A 16,419-nucleotide genomic window follows, 5' to 3' on the forward strand; every position below is an offset into this window, starting at 1 on the left:
ACCTGTCATTTATTATTGATCAACGCTGCTGGAGGAACTGCATTATTGATTATGAGGTCATCAGTATCCACTGCTGCCGTTTCCACCTATTATCAGACAATGACGGTCATTGTAAAAAACATCACTGAAAAAAACATATTGATATGAGAAGGAATGCCATACTAATACAATATGATTTAAAATAAAGTCCTACTTATCTATATATATATATATATATATATATATATATATATACACACACACACACACACATATATATATATATGACAACGATAAAGTTAATATTTAAAGAAACATGACAGATATAATAAATTCACATTTATCAGGGGTAAGCACTTTTAAGAATAGGATAATTAGAGTAATTGTTGGAGTTTGTGATGTTAGTTTGATTGTTTTTTTTCACTTGATAATCCAAAAAATTTAATAGGTCTAGTTTAGCACTACTATAGAATCAGCTTTAAATAACCAGGTGTTATATTGTATTTGTGATGAGTGAGCAATTTGCAAAAGAACTGTAAAACTGTGATCTGTATGTTATGGCGTCCTGTTCCGATCGGTCCTCCAGACCAGCAGGGGGCGCTGCTCACATGTGACGCATCCAGGGCTATGAGGTCTCGTTTCAGGGGGCTGGACCGTTGCACGAGTGTTTCTCATGGTTAATGAATGAAGGTTTCTGCGTGGTGGTTCGGGTTGAGCTAAGCCTGCGTCCAGGTGTCGCATTTTGCGGGGTCAGGTGCACGTTAACAGGTACGTTCCTCCCTAGAGAGACTGGCGACGTCAGCTCATGATATGATATGATTCCTGCCTGATGCAACTAATATAATAATATTTCTCTGCCTCATGCAACTTATTAACATGTTACACGAGGCAGGAAGCAGAGAGCTCGTCGTGTATGAGCCGGTGCAGTACGCGGTGTCGTACGGCGGCTGCGCGCGGGCAAACCGTGGGCATGGGCAGCACGGTGGCTCAGTGGTTAGCACTGTCGCCTCACAGCAAGAAGGCCCTGGGTTCGAATCCCGGTCTTCCCGGTCGTAACTTTCCGTGTGTAGTTTGCATGTTCTCCTCGTGTCTGCGTGGGTTTCCTCCGGGTACTCCGGTTTGCCCCACCATCATAAAGACATGCACCGCTGTGGCTACTGATGTAGCTCCACCACCGGGATGACTGTGTGTGAGTACTGGATTCTGGACTCTGTAAGCGACTTCGGGTATTTAGAGAAGCGCTATATAAAATTGAAGGTTATTATTAGGGTCCTCTAAAGACTTCGTCGTAGAGGAACCTATTGTTTTTTCAAAGGATTATTATTATCCTTTGTCGTGTTCAAACGTCGTCTGGCCGCACACCGTGCGCCCCAGCAGACTGAAATTCCACATGCACAAGCAGACTGGCGAAATTTTTTGATTATTGAGTTTTCATATTTGTTTATGAAAAAAATTCTCTCTAGCGCCCCCTATATTGTTTTATATCCACGATTTTTTTCGCCAATGACGGATTCACTTGAAATTTGCCATACATGTCCGCTTGGACCTGCTCTACAACATTGCCAATATCACCCCTAAGCTCCGCCTACTTCGATTTCCCGCCATTTTGAATTAAAAAAAAACCACTTTTTGTTTAACTCCTCCTAAACGCTTGGACCGAATCATACACAACTTGTTGTGGTTCATTATTGGTTCAATGCCGTAAGAAATCTTTGAAAGATTTCTGATATGTCATTGTTTTCAGAAGATATGGACCAATGAACATCCAAGGTGTGTGGTCAAATATGTAAAGACACCTAACTTCCAAATCACTTTGACTATCTTCACCAAATTGGTAGCCCATGTCCACAAGGAGACCCTTAACCTGCCTTAATTTTTTCATAATATTTGAACATTAGGGGGCGCTGCAATAAATTCCTAAATATCTGCCTTTTTTGCCTTTTTTTAAGCCTTTTTTCATGTTTTGGGCAGTTGTTAAACTGTTAACTCCTCCTAGAGCTTACACCCGATTCATTCCAAACTTGGCCAGTATAGTCTTGAGACCTTTGTCTTGAAAAATCTTTGAAAGATTTCAAAAATATTAAACTATGTGCGTTTGCCGGACCGGCAAAGAAACGCCATTCGCCATGAAAATGTATGTTGTTGTAACTCGGCAATACATTGTCTAAACTGCTCCATATTTCTCATACGTCATGACATACTGACCCTGAAGACATCCATATGCTAATTTTTGATTCTGGTCATAGCGCCAACTAGTGGCACTAGGAAGTTACATGTTTTTTACTTTTATACACTGCTCCTCGCAGATTATTCAGATCCCTCTCAAAATATACCAGAATAGACCTAAGACCTTGATGATGCTTCCCTGTGGAGCTCGTAGCGACACGTTGAATCACATTCACATGTAATTTACATGACAAGGTCGAGACTTCACATGATGCATGTATATGTTCAAATTGTCACAGCGCCCCCTGCTGGCAACCCTGGACTCGCTCAAATCTGCTCCAAACTTCTCATGCTTCGTAGAATTCACGGCCTGAGGATATCAACAAGCCTTTTTTCACTCAGTCAAAGCGCCACCGACTAGCAAAGTAAAATCAGTGTCGCGTGACGAACGGTCAAACGCCCGAACGCCGTGCATGCGCTCTCATGATTAGAAGTTATATATTTTAACACTAAGCGCTACTCTTATCAATACTCGGTTAATCTACAAGACGAAAGAATATATTTATTTTTTCATTATTTAGTCTGCATTAGTTTTTTATAATTTAGTCTTGTAGACTAAATAATGAAAAAATACATATTTATTTATTATTTAGTCTTGTAGACTTTTTTATGAGTTTAATATTTAGTCTTGTAGACTAAATAATAATATATTTTTTAAAGTATATATATTATTTAGTCTTGCAGATTAAACTAGTATTGATAAGAGTAGCTCTTAGTGTAACATTCCTAATGATATCTCTACCGACCAACATGCGTGGAAAGAGAGGGGTGAGCAGTGGGTGTTTTATTAGTTGCAATCTTTTAAATAAAGATAATAATAATAACCTTCCACAAACCACTTGATGCCACATACACACTGTTACTGCGCTCAGGCCAGTAAATGTGTAACTGGGAAAGGAATGTTGGGGGAGTCTTTTTTTATTTTTTATCCTGAATAATAATGTCTAAATGTGGGCTTCATGAATGATGGATGTCATACGTTCAAAACGATACATGTCTCGATTTAAAAGCTTCACTCAAAATAATTTAATGAATCGACACGTACTCTTAAATCTCGGCACAGCATGTAACGACATTATTTATCTTTTATTTTTTTAATGTATTTTTTTACCCCTCTGTGTTGGAGACGTAGCATCCGTCAGTCGGTCACCGACGTCCTCTTTCCTCCCCCAGGTGACGGGAACGTTGATTCATCTGCCGCCATGCTTCCCCGGATAGGGAAAGATTTCCTGGTCCGGATGCAGTTCAACTGGCGGCCGCTCTTCCAGGGCCGAGCCCTGCTGCTCACCAACACCCTGAGCGGGGGCATATTACTGGGACTGGGAGACATCGTGCAGCAGAGCCGGGATAAACTCAAACAGCCAGACAGAGTACGAGACTGGGGGAGGACAGGTGAGAGACGAAGGAGGAGCTCTCTGTTGGGAAACAATGAATATCTGTGCAATGTCTTACATTTTAATACCCATTAATTGATGATTAATCCCACCCCCCCCCTCCCATGACTCTCTCCACCTGAAGGTCGCATGTTCACAGTGGGCTGCTCCTTGGGTCCTCTGCTGCAATACTGGTACATCTGGCTGGACGGAGTGTTTGTTGGCAAAGCTCTGAAAACTGTGGGAAAGAAGGTTCTGGTGGACCAGGTGGTCGCCTCGCCGTTTTTGGGGATGTGGTATTTTGTAGGTGAGAAGGAGTGAGTGTGTGTGTGTGTAAAAGTCTTTTATGACAAGCAGTTTCGATTTTTATGAATGTTTTACAAGAGTTGTCGTTCTAGGCCAGGTTTCTGAAAGCAGGTTTAACAAACTGTTATTTATGTAATATATATAAATATACACACTTCTGTTCAAAAGTTTGGGCTCACCCAGACAATTTGGTGTTTTGCATGAAAACTCACACTTCTATTTATCAACTGAATTGCAACATAAATATAAAATATCGTCAAGACATTGAGGAGGTTATAAATAATTATGTTTATTGTAGTGCTGTGAAAAATAACGCGTTAATTCAATTACAGGTTTAACTAGTTATTTTTTTTTTTACGCATGCGCAGAATGAGCTTCCAATCCGTCTGTTGTTGGTCGTCGGGACGAAAGAAAGTCACTTGCAAAATGAGCTTCCAATACACCACTTCAATCTGAACTCTGTCCGCTCTCATGCAGACGGTCTGTTCATCGGTAATGATCCTTCCGCAGGTTCACCTCCGGAAACCTTGTTACGACTTTTACTTCCTGTAGATCAGGGTCTCAACACGTCGATCGCGACCTGCCAGTCGATCGCGGCGTAGTGTCGGTAGATCGCATGGCATTAAAAAGATTGGCCCGCCCCCTGACATGTTCTCTATAGCACATCTTTGTTCTTTTATTAAACTAAACGTCTGTTGTTGATCGTATCTCCACAGCAGCATGTCATTTCTGTCTCTTCGCGTTGCGTTAACACTTATCGATCTCCGTCTCGCGCCACAGAGCTCCGTGCGCGCGCATCGACCGAGCAAAAAAAGTCACTTGTCAATCTGTCCACCTGTCCGGGCCGGTGAGGTTTCAGCTTTGCAGCGGTGTCCCCGCCGTCCCTTTCATCACGGCCCAGTTCATGAAGAAAACCCACAGTCAGTTTGCCTCAGCAGCTGCTAGAGCAGGGGTGGCCAACCAGTCAGAGACTAAGAGCCACATTTTTTACTGTGTCACCGCAAAGAGCCACATCATACACATATGTGTGCGCACACGCACACACACACCTCTGATCAGCCAGATTTGTTGTAAATGTCACACACCAACATGATAATGACAGAAATGGACTCCTACAGTACTAAGACAACAGGTCTGTCATGTTCAACAATGAACATTGTGTACACTGTCTCACACACACACACACAAACACACATTATCTTAGTTCAACCAAGTCCACAAACAAAAATAGAATAATTTACAATAGCGTTTTTCTTTTACTATGCATGTTGCTTAGTGGGACTTATGGGATTGCTTGCCTTGAACAATCCTCTTCAAATCTGGCTTAATTCCGTTGTTGCCACTCGAAGCAATTCCTTCACATGGTGTCAATCAGAACAGGTGTCCGAAAATCGAACGGTGCACTTGCGCCATGAATGCCGCATTATGGGGGGCTGGAGTAATCAAACGCCCACCAATAAACCACTTTAGCCGAAGAGTGTTCGACATTCGGATGCGGTTCTCCCGAAAAATACCGTATTGAACTCAAGCGAAGCGAACACGCACATACAAAAAAACACAAACTTAGATATGAACGTAAGAGCCGCATGCTGCTCGCGAGCCGCGGGTTGGCCACCCCTGTGCTAGAGGAAGACTAGAGGCCTTTAGATTGTATCATGGTGGAGTTAATGGTTGACAAACAAGAGAAACATGTTCTGTTTAACCTCCTGTTACCTTTACATTTACTAACATATTTTACCCTCGGGGTCAATTTGACCCCAGCAATTAAAACCTCCAGAAAATTATTAGAATTAATATTGCTTCCCAAGTTTAAGTGTGAGGTACTTTATGTTTGTTTGTTGACAACCTAAATAGCCCTTTAAATAAATAAAAAAGTTGATATTTCTTATATGTTTGACACAGTGAAAAACAGCCTGGGGTCAAATTGACCCCAAAGAACACCAACATTAAACATTGAATGGGGTCAAATTGACCCGAAAGGTAACAGGAGGGTTAAACATTCTGTTTAGGATGAAGATGTATTAATGTTCCATATGGAAGAAAACTGCTAAATAACTGCTGAGTTGCAGCACCATTGTATAGAAGAATGTATAAATGTATATATCCGTCTTTTGTCATAAATCTCTATGTTCTCACAAAATATACCGAGAATATCGGTAATATGTGATTAATCATGATTAATCCACAAAAACCTGTGATTAACCCGACTAAAAATTTTACTCGTTTCACAGCCCTAGTTTATTGTAAATATTAATGTAGTTCTTCTTGTCTCTCAAAGGAAGGCCAGTTCTATAGCTTCTCTCACCAGCATAACTGTTTTCAGCTGCGCTCACATAAAACGGGTTTTCTAAGGCGATAACACAATGTACCATTAGAACACTGGAGATGGGCCTCTACACACCTCTGTAGAGACTTCATTAAACACCAGAGAATAGTCATGTACCACATTACCTATGTAGAGAGTGTTTATGATTAATTTAATGTTATCTTCATTGAAGAAAACTGTGCTTTGAAAAATAAGGACATTTCTACGTGACCCAAAACTTTTGAACTGTAGTGTGTATTTATATATATATATATATATATTCGTTCATAATTTACCAGACTGAATCTGACGAGAGAGCGTTTTAATTTCCACTAGCAAGGAAAAGCAAAATAAAGACATGCATGTGTTTTTATTTTTTGCTGAAGTTAACCTCACACTGCAATATAAAGACAAAGAAATGCTGTAACTTACGATTTTTGACAGACAACTCTATTTATTGCAGGTATGGGTCTCCTGGAGGGACACTCTGTCGCCGACGGATGGAAGGAGTTCTCAAACAAGTTCTGGGAATTTTATAAGGTGAGTACACCTGTAGATCTGGATCATTTACTCTCAATGAGAAAATTAGGATTATTCAATATTATTTTACCAAAATTGTTTTTACTCTGCAAACAAATGTAGAACTGCCTTTCAACTCAGCCTTTCAAATTACATATGCCCGCCGACTCCTCATGTAAATAGGGCTGTCAATCGATTAAAAAAAAGTAACTAATTCATCGCACATTTTGAAATTCATTAATCGCGATTAAAAGTTTTTTTTTCTTCTTCTTTTTAAAGACAAAACTTCACACAGAGCTGTGTTTTCAAAGAGGCTCCTACCTATAAAGTGCCAGTGAGGTATTTAATATTGTGGATGATAAATTGTTTCTTCAGTGAAACATCCAGATTAGTAAAGAAAAAAAAAATATATATTGAGACCCCATTGGTCCTGTCATCTTTAACACTGAACAGCAGCAGAACCAGTGGCCTTGGTAACTGACTGACATTCACATATGTCACGTTAACCCTCTGGAGGCTGGGGGCATTTTATACATTTTACAACAAAAATGTAAATTCACCTTTTAAAGGCGTTTGCATGTGACACATACCCACGTGTTATACATCAAACATTCCAGAACAATCTCAGCTCTATTCAATGAGGCTCAGTTGTCCTCGCGCCGTGTTCTCTGTTCTCTGACTGACAGGCTGCTAATGAGCCTCACCTGTGAGGTGGGAGGTCCTTTGTGATTTACTGAGTGTTCATTGGTTGTTTTTTTCGCAAAATGTTGACAGACAAACGGATTGGCCAATCACGGTGAAGGTTTCGTGTGACGAGTTCTTTCCGCGCCTCGTCACCCGACACGTCGCTCCTCCGTTCCTCTGTGTATCAGAGGGGGAGACGGGAGGAAGGAGGAGCAGGAGGAAACCCGACTGATTCATCCACGAGTTAAACTGATTTCTGCTCCTTATTTTCGCGGAGAAATAATTGTTTTTAAAACGGAAACAGTGTTAAACCGTACTGCCGCGGTTTGACACTCAGAGGAGTGTAAAAACTTCAACGAACACCGGAAGTAAACAAAGTTGCGTTAAAATATTTTAGTGCGTTAACGCGGCCAAATGAATCTCATAGATTAACTCGTTAATGCTGACAGCCCTAGTAAATACACACCTCGGGAACTGAATGCTTCTCATATTTAAAGAACATTCATTGGGGCTTTTGTAGACGACAATAATTACAAACTTTAATTTTACTAATGCATTTGCCAATTGTATTAAACTATAACATGGACGCTCTTCTGTTCACCTGATGGCATGTTTATAGCTGCTTTGAAAAGGGCCGATTGGACCACAGTCTGGCACTGTGTTTCTATACCAGAGTTCTTAATCTTCCTCGTTTTGTTCAATTCAGTTTATTTTATATAGTCCAATATCACAAATCACAAACTCCCCTCAGAGGGCTTTACAGTCTGAACACATAGACATCCCTGACCTTTGACCTCACATCGGATCAGGAACAACTCCCAAGAAATAGAAAAAAACCTTCAGGAGAGCAACAGAGGAGGATCAGCAGAAAAGATGTCCTGATGAACAATAGATGTCATGTGACCAGGTGAACAATAGATGTCATGTGACCCGATGAACAATAGATGTAATGTGACCAGGTGAACCACTACTACTGCTTATCTTATTTGCTGAAAGTAAAGTTGTTGACCATGTTTACGATGTGGGATCGGTCCCCTGTGTTAAGTCTGCCCTGTGTTGGTGTCTGCAGGCGGACTGTTGTGTCTGGCCTCCTGCTCAGATGATCAACTTCTACTTCCTCCCTCCTAAATTCCGAGTAGTGTACATCAACTTCATCACCGTGGGGTGGGACACCTACCTCTCCTACCTCAAACACAGAGTAAGTCACTCACAGGACATTAACACAGATTCAGGCACTAGAGAATGTTTTGCCTTAATAATATACTGTATGTATGTATATATCATATTTATGTATATTATATATTAATATATATATATTTGATGTATATATATATATTTAATTAATATATAAATACATATATTTAATATATATATATATATTTTTTTTATATACCAAAAAAATATATATATATTACATATATGTGTTATATATGATATGATATATATTTATCATTCATATATATATATGTATAACATATATTTATAAATAGAGATATCATATATTTATATATAAACACATCACCATGTGGTTCAGACTTGTCAACTTGCACAGTGATTGACAGTGCAGTGATATTGATGTGTGTTGTTGTTGACAGGATGACAGCCACACTGAGCTGCCATCAGACAGCAGTGCTGTGGACGCTCAGCTCCCGGCAGCCCAACCTGTGGAGGAGAAGAGCTAGAGCTCCATGAGGAGAAGATGTAGAGCTCCATGAGGAGAGGAGCTAGAGCTCCATGTTGTTCTCTCCTGTCGCTCCAGGCAGATCAAAGCTGTCTCACTGCCTCTCAGCTGCTTCCGCTGATGATGGAGGTTTTATGAACAAAACTTTCCCCCAGACGTTTAAATGTGAGTTAGTTGATCCCCGTTTTTTTGTTGTTGTGCGAAACTACAATATTTAAACTGTCCAAATATCCAACAGAGATTTCTTAAACTCTGAGCTGTTTATGTTTCTGGTTTAAAATGAAAGAATCTGAATTGATATGAAACATCTGATGTGTTTTCATCTCTAATACTAACCTGTATAAACTTTGCCTTAATGTTTAGACTAATGTATAATTTGATGTCATCTTCAGTTTATCTCTTTGAAGTATTTATGAAAAAATTGCACTATTCTGATTACGTGCATTAAGAATATATTTTGCTATATAATTATTTATTTACACATATTTCATTTTCTTTTTCATGAATCCTCAACTGTAAGACTGAAGCAATACAATCATTTTATTTTTTAACTGGCATACATTTAATACTTCATTTTGAATGTGACTTGATATCCTGCACTTATTGTATGGTTCCAGATGCTATTTTTACTAATGAATATTTAACTACATAAATTATGTTTAACAACAGAAACTTGGTTGCTTCAGTTCACTTATCGCTCCGTTTCTCCTTTTCTCTGATTCCTAAAGTTATGTTTAAATTAATAAACTGTATTGCTCTCAAACAGCGAATAAATGGAGATAAAGTGAGATATTTAACATTATGGAGATAAAGTGAGATATTTAACATGGAGATAAAGTGAGATATTTAACATGGAGATAAAGTGAGATATTTAACATGGAGATAAAGTGAGATGTCTAACATTATGGAGATAAAGTGAGATATTTAACATGGAGATAAAGTGAGATATTTAACATGGAGATAAAGTGAGATATTTAACATGGAGATAAAGTGAGATATTTAACATGGAGATAAAGTGAGATATTTAACATGGAGATAAAGTGAGATATTTAACATGGAGATAAAGTAAGATGTCTAACATTATGGAGATAAAGTGAGATATTTAACATGGAGATAAAGTGAGATGTCTAACATTATGGAGATAAAGTGAGATGTCTAACATGGAGATAAAGTGAGATGTCTAACATGGAGATAAAGTGAGATATTTAACATGGAGATAAAGTGAGATGTCTAACATTATGGAGATAAAGTGAGATGTCTAACAGTATAAAGTTGTACGTCCTCTGTGTGTTTCCTCAGTTTCTCCTTGTTGACGGAGCCGGCCGGTCGTGCTGCTTTCAGTGCATAATGAGCATAAAGAGCATAAAGGTTATAGCTCACGGCTAAATACAACGTCACCATATGAACTCATTTCATTTCTCACTGGAAATAAGTAACATTCCTGAATGAAGTTTATAGAGAATGTTTCCAATAGAATTACAATCGATCAATAACCCAAGAGAATCAATTTAAATTTTAGCGTCGGAGAATTTAATAGTCATTATAGTTCTAATTATTTGACTCGTTTTTTTTTCTGTATTCGCAATGTTAAGAACTCAGTTAAATACAGCGTGAAATACTCCAACAGGCTTAATATTCTATTTATTTATTTTTTTGCAATAAATGCTAATCCTCTGCAATGTTTATTTTACTCTGGTGTGTACCTTTTGAATCATCGTGTTGGAGGTTGGCCACCTCAGTCTCCAGCTCTGATTGGACGAGAGCCGGAGACGTCTCACCGAGAGCCTTCCACGGAGGAAGATCACCCAGATGCCGGCCCGGAGCTCAGAACCCGGAGCTCAGACCCGTTCTCAGGACTCTCCCTGCAACCCGGAGGTCATGCTTCCCCGGGTGGGGTCACGCTTCCTGGTCCGGATGCAGAACCTCCTGGAGCCGCTCTTCCAGGGCCGGAACCAGGTGGTTACCAACACCGTGAGCGCAGGAGTCCTGATGGGGATCGGCGACATTATACAGCAGAGCTGGAAGAATTACCAGAATCCAGACCGAGTCCAGGACTGGATGAGGACAGGTGAGGCTCTAGGATCCACTCTGGAGGCCCCGGGGTCCGAAGGCCTTCACACACAATTACATTAAAATGTCGATCTAGTCATCGTTAGTCGTTTTATGCCCAAAATAAATATTCTGCTACTTCTAAAAAAAGAAAGAACACATGCTGTTGTCATTTCCCACTTTTTCTGGGAAATGTGAACAAAGAATAAAAGAGGTATATTTTAATTCATATTTAACTAAGATGAATACAGTTCAAAAAAAATCAGAAATGGAAGATTTTTGAAAAAGTTAAAATGAATTTGAAGAGTTGCTCCATAGGAGTCCATTATTTTTTTATTCCATAAAAAAATTCATTTGATAATATGGAAAGATAAAAAATAACTGAAAATATACAGTAATAGTTTAAGGTTATTTCAACATTTAAAATAAATAAATGATTGAATTAGCTGAAAGTATGAAGATACTGTAACCCTTTTAAAGTTGAGGATTTTCTCTGTAGGATCTAATGAATAAAAATAAAAAAACGATTTAAAAATACAAACATTTGAAAAGTTAGAAATATGAAAGGATATACCCCTCATGTCTCAATTTTTTCATGGAATAGAAAATTAATAGAATCCTATGGAGCAGAAATCTTGCATTTCTGATTATTTTTTTTACCGTATTAATCTTAGTTGAATATGCATTAAAATATACCTCTTTCATTCTGAAGAAGCTGAATTAAAAAATATATTTGAATGATTTCTGAAGCTGAATATATGAAGAGGTACAAAAACGGTATGGAAGAAATAGAAAAATAAGTTTATTAAAGAAGTGAAGAACAATAGTCGGACTGCTGAAGCATTCCAACTAATTAAGAAACACACTTTTTATTAAACTTGACTCCCCCCCCCCCCCCCCCCCCCCAGGCCGCATGGTGGTCGTGGGCTGCTCCTGCGGCCCTCTGCTCACCTACTGGTACGTCTGGCTGGACGGCCTCTTTGTGGGCAACGCCATGAGGACGGTGGGCAAGAAGGTGGCGATGGACCAGCTGTTCGCCTCGCCCTTCATGGGCATGTGGTACTTTGTGGGTGAGGAGGAGTTCTCCCCTTCATGGGCTAAGTGCTCCCCTTCCTGCTGCCTTCAGGCCGTGTTGTTGTGTTTTTACTGCACCATCTTTTACAGTGTGATGGACTTTGTGTCTTAAGACTGTTGACATGTTTTGGACCCTGTTGTTGACAAATAGTTATATTTGACGACTGTAGCTGCACTTTATGACACTTTGACTGCGATAAGTGCATAAATATTAAATATTAAAAACATTTAAAAAAAATATTTAAATAAACTTACTTACTTACTTACATCTAAACATGTGTCACAGTGTTGGCACATAACTACAGTGGGCAGAGCCTTCCTTTTAAACAGTGTGTGTGTGTGTGTTTGTCTGTGCGTGTGCATGCGTGTGTGTGTGTGTGTGTGCATGCACATGCGTGCCTGTGTGGGTGTCCGTGGGCGTGCGCGTACGTATATATGTACGTGTGTATATGTGGGTGTGCATGTATATGTGTGCGCATGTGTGCGCGCATTTGTGTATTTGTGTGTGTGTGTGGTTGTGCATGCGCGTGCGTATGTGTGTGTGCATGTGTGTATTTGTGTGCGCATGTGCGTATGTGTGTTTGTGTGCGCATGTGTGTGCGCGTGTGTGTGGGCATGTGTGTGTGTGTGCTTCACAAATCTTAAGGCTTTGAAAGAGTTTGACTTTTATTTTGAAGGTAACTTCTCTTCGTTTATTTGGAATTAAATTCTGTAACTTTTGATTTTCCTGAGAAACAAAGTGATGTCTCACAGGCGAACGAGTGAACGAGTCTCTGACCCCCGGCTGTGTCTTGCAGGTTTGGGTCTCCTGGAGGGAAACTCTGTGTCTGACGGATGGAAGGAGTTCACACACAAGTTCTGGGACCTTTATAAGGCGAGTACACCTGTGAGGGCCTCACCTGTAGATCTGGGGCAGCAACGACCTTTGATGGGCATCCGTTGAGGCTTTTACAGACGACCTTAGTTCACCAAATGTATTAAATAACTACGACATCTACGCATACATTAATATATATATAAACAGTAGTAATAGTAATACACCTATTGTTACTCACACCTGTGTTCACCTCATGTTGACATGGTGCTGTGAAAGGGTTCTGAATGACCACATCTGGCACGTTGTTTGTAAACGGTCCACTCGTAAACATCGTAAACATCCTAATCGCCTGCTGCAGGTAAAGTGTTCACTTATGTTAAGTCTGCCCTGTGCTCTCGCCTGCAGGTGGACTGTTGTCTTTGGCCTCCTGCTCAGACCATCAACTTCTACTTCCTCCCTCCTAGATTCCGTGTTGTGTACATCAACGTGATCACCGTGGCGTGGGACACCTACCTCGCCCACCTCAAGCACAACGTAAGTGTGTGTGTGTGTGTGTGTGTGTGTTACTGTTAAATAAATGTAAAATGTGCCTTTCTGCATTTTTTTATCAATACAGTGTATGAGAATGTTTTTTACTTATTAAATGACCATTTTTCATCTTTTGTTTTTATGTTTTTGACCAATAAAGACGAGTTTTACAAACTGCTGCTAATAAAGAAGAATGAAAAGCAACTCTGATATACTCTATTTATTTATATATTTAAAATATGTATGTATAACTATATATTTAATATATAATATCTATATATGTATATTTTATATCAAATATATATATATATTATATAAATACATTTCTTTAAATATATATATATATTGTATATATATAATATATATATATTATATATAGAATACAGGACTGTCTCAGAAAATTAGAATATTGTGATGAAGTTCTTTATTTTCTGTAATGCAATTCAAAAAACAAAAATGTCATGCATTCTGGATTCATTACAAATCAACTGAAATATTGCAAGCCTTTTATTCTTGTAATATTGCTGATTATGGCTTACAGCTTAAGAAAACTCAAATATCCTATCTCTAAATATTAGAATATCATGAAAAAGTATACTAGTAGGGTATTAAACAAATCACTTGAATTGTCTAATTAACTCGAAACACCTGCAAGAGTTTCCTGAGCCTTGACAAACACTCAGCTGTTATAAATCTTTTTTTTACTTGGTCTGAGGAAATATTAAAATTTTATGAGATAGGATTTTAGAGTTTTCTTAAGCTGTAAGCCATAATCAGCAATATTAAAAGAATAAAAGGCTTGCAATATTTCAGTTGATTTGTAATGAATCCAGAATGCATGACATTTTTGTTTTTTTAATTGCATTACAGAAAATAAAGAACTTTATCACAATATTCTAATTTTCTGAGACAGTCCTGTATATATATACATATATTTAATATATAGATAGATATACATATATATTCAACATATATATATATATATTTAAAATATATATTTTATGTATACATATATATAAAATATATATAGATATATATACCGTGTATCCATTCCATTATCCAAATATCGTTGTTTTAAAAAAAAGACATTGATGTGTGTGTTGTTGTTGACAGGATGACGTTGATGTCTGTGTGTTGTTGTTGTTGTTGACAGGATGACAGCCACATCGAGCTGCTCTCAGACAGCTGTGCTGTGGACGTTCAGCTCCCATCAGCCCAACCTGTGGAGGAGAAGAGCTAGAGCTCCATGAGGAAAAGAGCTAGAGCTCCATGAGGAATCCTCCATGGAGGAGAAGAACATTCTGCTGTTGTTCATCCTTTTATGGACATAAAGATTGTGCTAAGTACAATGTTTCCCAATGTTGTTGTATAAAAAAAGTACTGTACAAATATAGAGTGACTTGTTATTGAGTAATAAATAATATATACTATACATACAAACTATCTTTATGTCTATCTTTATGTCAGGAATGTGCTGAATGCAAATGTTATTGATCAAATAATTTGACGAGTAAAAACATATCGGGACCAGAAGCCTACCTTCAAAATAAAAGAAATGTCAGGGAGAAATATCATTAAATAACTGCAATATATCACTACAAACAAACAGTTCAATGTTTTCAAAAATAAATTGGTGAAATGTCATTTAATAACTACTATGTATGAATACAAACAAACAGTTTGATGTTTTCAAAATAAAAGGGGACCACACAGCCAAGGTCTCACTGCTCCTCTGAAGCCGTCAGTCAAGTTTGGCTGCAGCTCCTCCTCCTCCTCCTCCTCAGCTTCTCCACATCCGGCGTTCACGTCTCCGTCTCCTCAGAAGTGTCCTCCTTTGTTTGCGGATCGGAGGCTGAACTTCACTACGAACACAAAGCAAACAGAGAACAGTTCAAACATTGACTCAGAAACCTGAGGGAGTCGATAAGCCCCAGAGTCCTCCTCGGGCACCACACATCCTGCTCTCAAGGATGTGTGTGTGTGTGTGTGTGTGTGTGTGTGTGTGTGTGTGTGTGTGTGTGTGTGTGTGTGTGTGTGTGTGTGTGTGTGTGTGTGTGTGTGTGTGTGTGTGTGTGTGTGTGTGTGTGTGTGTGTGTGTGTGTGTGTGTGTGTGTTGATAGACTGCCTTTATTCCTCTTTCTCAACATGCCTGCAGCGATGCAGCTGGCTGTGCTGGCTCTGTGTGCGGCGGCTGTTTGTGAAGGTAAGTGGACGCTTAGTCACATTTGAGATTTATAATAATTAATATCCTCGTGAAACATTAAACAGATGCAAAGTTATGCAATCAGGAAACTTGGTGGCGAGAAGCAGGTTGTATTATATGTGTCAACGCGTTGGGAAACATTGTACTTCAATTTTTTAGAAGTACCGATTATCAAAGAGAAATATAAAGCTGCTGTTAATAAATTATAAGAATAATGTGAAGTCAATGGGAAGGTCACGTGTGGGTGGAAAGTATTTAATCAGTCAAAGTAATAAACATTTTTATTTTTAAACCTACATTATTGCGGTGTCTGCTTCTGAAACACTTTGGACACAGACACAGCACAATGCAGTAAAGGGATTTATAATATATATATAATATACAAATATATATATTATATATATAATATATATTATACATATATATTATATAAAATATATATATATATGATATATATACATATATATATTATATATATTATATGTATATATAATATATATAGTATGTATATATATATATAATATTATATATATATGTGTCCCACCCTACGGTAATGACGTTATACACAACACGGACTCTAGGAGGGAGGAAGTAGAAGTCGATGGTCTGAGCAGGAGGCCAAAGACAACAGTCCACCTGCAGGCGAGAACACAGGGCAGACTTAACACAGGTGAA

The 16,419-nt window shown here is 38.6% G+C and overlaps 2 protein-coding genes across 4 annotated transcripts; both read left to right on the forward strand.

Annotated features, from left to right (window-relative positions):
- The first annotated feature begins 626 nt into the window (after nucleotides 1-626).
- On the forward strand, nucleotides 627-9,745 carry LOC130194223 (mpv17-like protein 2). Of its 2 annotated transcripts, none has more exons than XM_056415130.1 (6): nucleotides 627-747; nucleotides 3,379-3,597; nucleotides 3,724-3,885; nucleotides 6,653-6,729; nucleotides 8,462-8,590; nucleotides 8,988-9,745. In XM_056415130.1, exons 1-6 carry the CDS (start codon nucleotides 660-662, stop codon nucleotides 9,072-9,074), a joined length of 762 nt encoding a protein of 253 aa, XP_056271105.1. In that variant the 5' UTR covers nucleotides 627-659; the 3' UTR covers nucleotides 9,075-9,745. The 2 variants fall into 2 exon arrangements, with proteins under 2 accessions (XP_056271105.1, XP_056271106.1); XM_056415131.1 differs by lacking the exon at nucleotides 627-747 and adding an exon at nucleotides 927-1,168.
- Nucleotides 9,746-10,181: 436 nt separating this feature from the next.
- Nucleotides 10,182-15,471, forward strand: LOC130194224 (mpv17-like protein 2). 2 transcript variants are annotated; one of them, XR_008831799.1, is made up of 6 exons: nucleotides 10,182-11,141; nucleotides 12,031-12,192; nucleotides 12,994-13,070; nucleotides 13,419-13,547; nucleotides 14,695-14,884; nucleotides 15,326-15,471. XR_008831799.1 is itself a non-coding variant. In XM_056415132.1 (5 exons), exons 1-5 carry the CDS (start codon nucleotides 10,883-10,885, stop codon nucleotides 14,779-14,781), a joined length of 714 nt encoding a protein of 237 aa, XP_056271107.1. In that variant the 5' UTR covers nucleotides 10,182-10,882; the 3' UTR covers nucleotides 14,782-14,981. The 2 variants fall into 2 exon arrangements, 1 of the variants encoding a protein (XP_056271107.1); XM_056415132.1 differs by lacking the exon at nucleotides 15,326-15,471 and having other exon boundaries at nucleotides 14,695-14,981.
- Nucleotides 15,472-16,419: the final 948 nt, after the last annotated feature.

The sequence above is a fragment of the Pseudoliparis swirei genome, chromosome 5 (assembly GCF_029220125.1).
Source record: "Pseudoliparis swirei isolate HS2019 ecotype Mariana Trench chromosome 5, NWPU_hadal_v1, whole genome shotgun sequence".
NCBI classification, from domain to species: Eukaryota; Metazoa; Chordata; class Actinopteri; order Perciformes; family Liparidae; genus Pseudoliparis; species Pseudoliparis swirei.

Coding starts and splice junctions, on each gene's coding strand:
- LOC130194223 (XM_056415130.1), top strand. CDS start 660: ATGAATGAAGGTTTCTGCGTGGTGGTTCGGGTTGAGCTAAGCCTGCGT. Junction 748..3,378: donor GGTCAGGTGCACGTTAACAG/GTACGTTCCTCC, acceptor TTCCTCCCCCAG/GTGACGGGAACGTTGATTCA. Junction 6,730..8,461: donor AGTTCTGGGAATTTTATAAG/GTGAGTACACCT, acceptor TGGTGTCTGCAG/GCGGACTGTTGTGTCTGGCC.
- LOC130194224 (XM_056415132.1), top strand. CDS start 10,883: ATGCCGGCCCGGAGCTCAGAACCCGGAGCTCAGACCCGTTCTCAGGAC. Junction 13,071..13,418: donor AGTTCTGGGACCTTTATAAG/GCGAGTACACCT, acceptor TCTCGCCTGCAG/GTGGACTGTTGTCTTTGGCC. Junction 13,548..14,694: donor TCGCCCACCTCAAGCACAAC/GTAAGTGTGTGT, acceptor TGTTGTTGACAG/GATGACAGCCACATCGAGCT.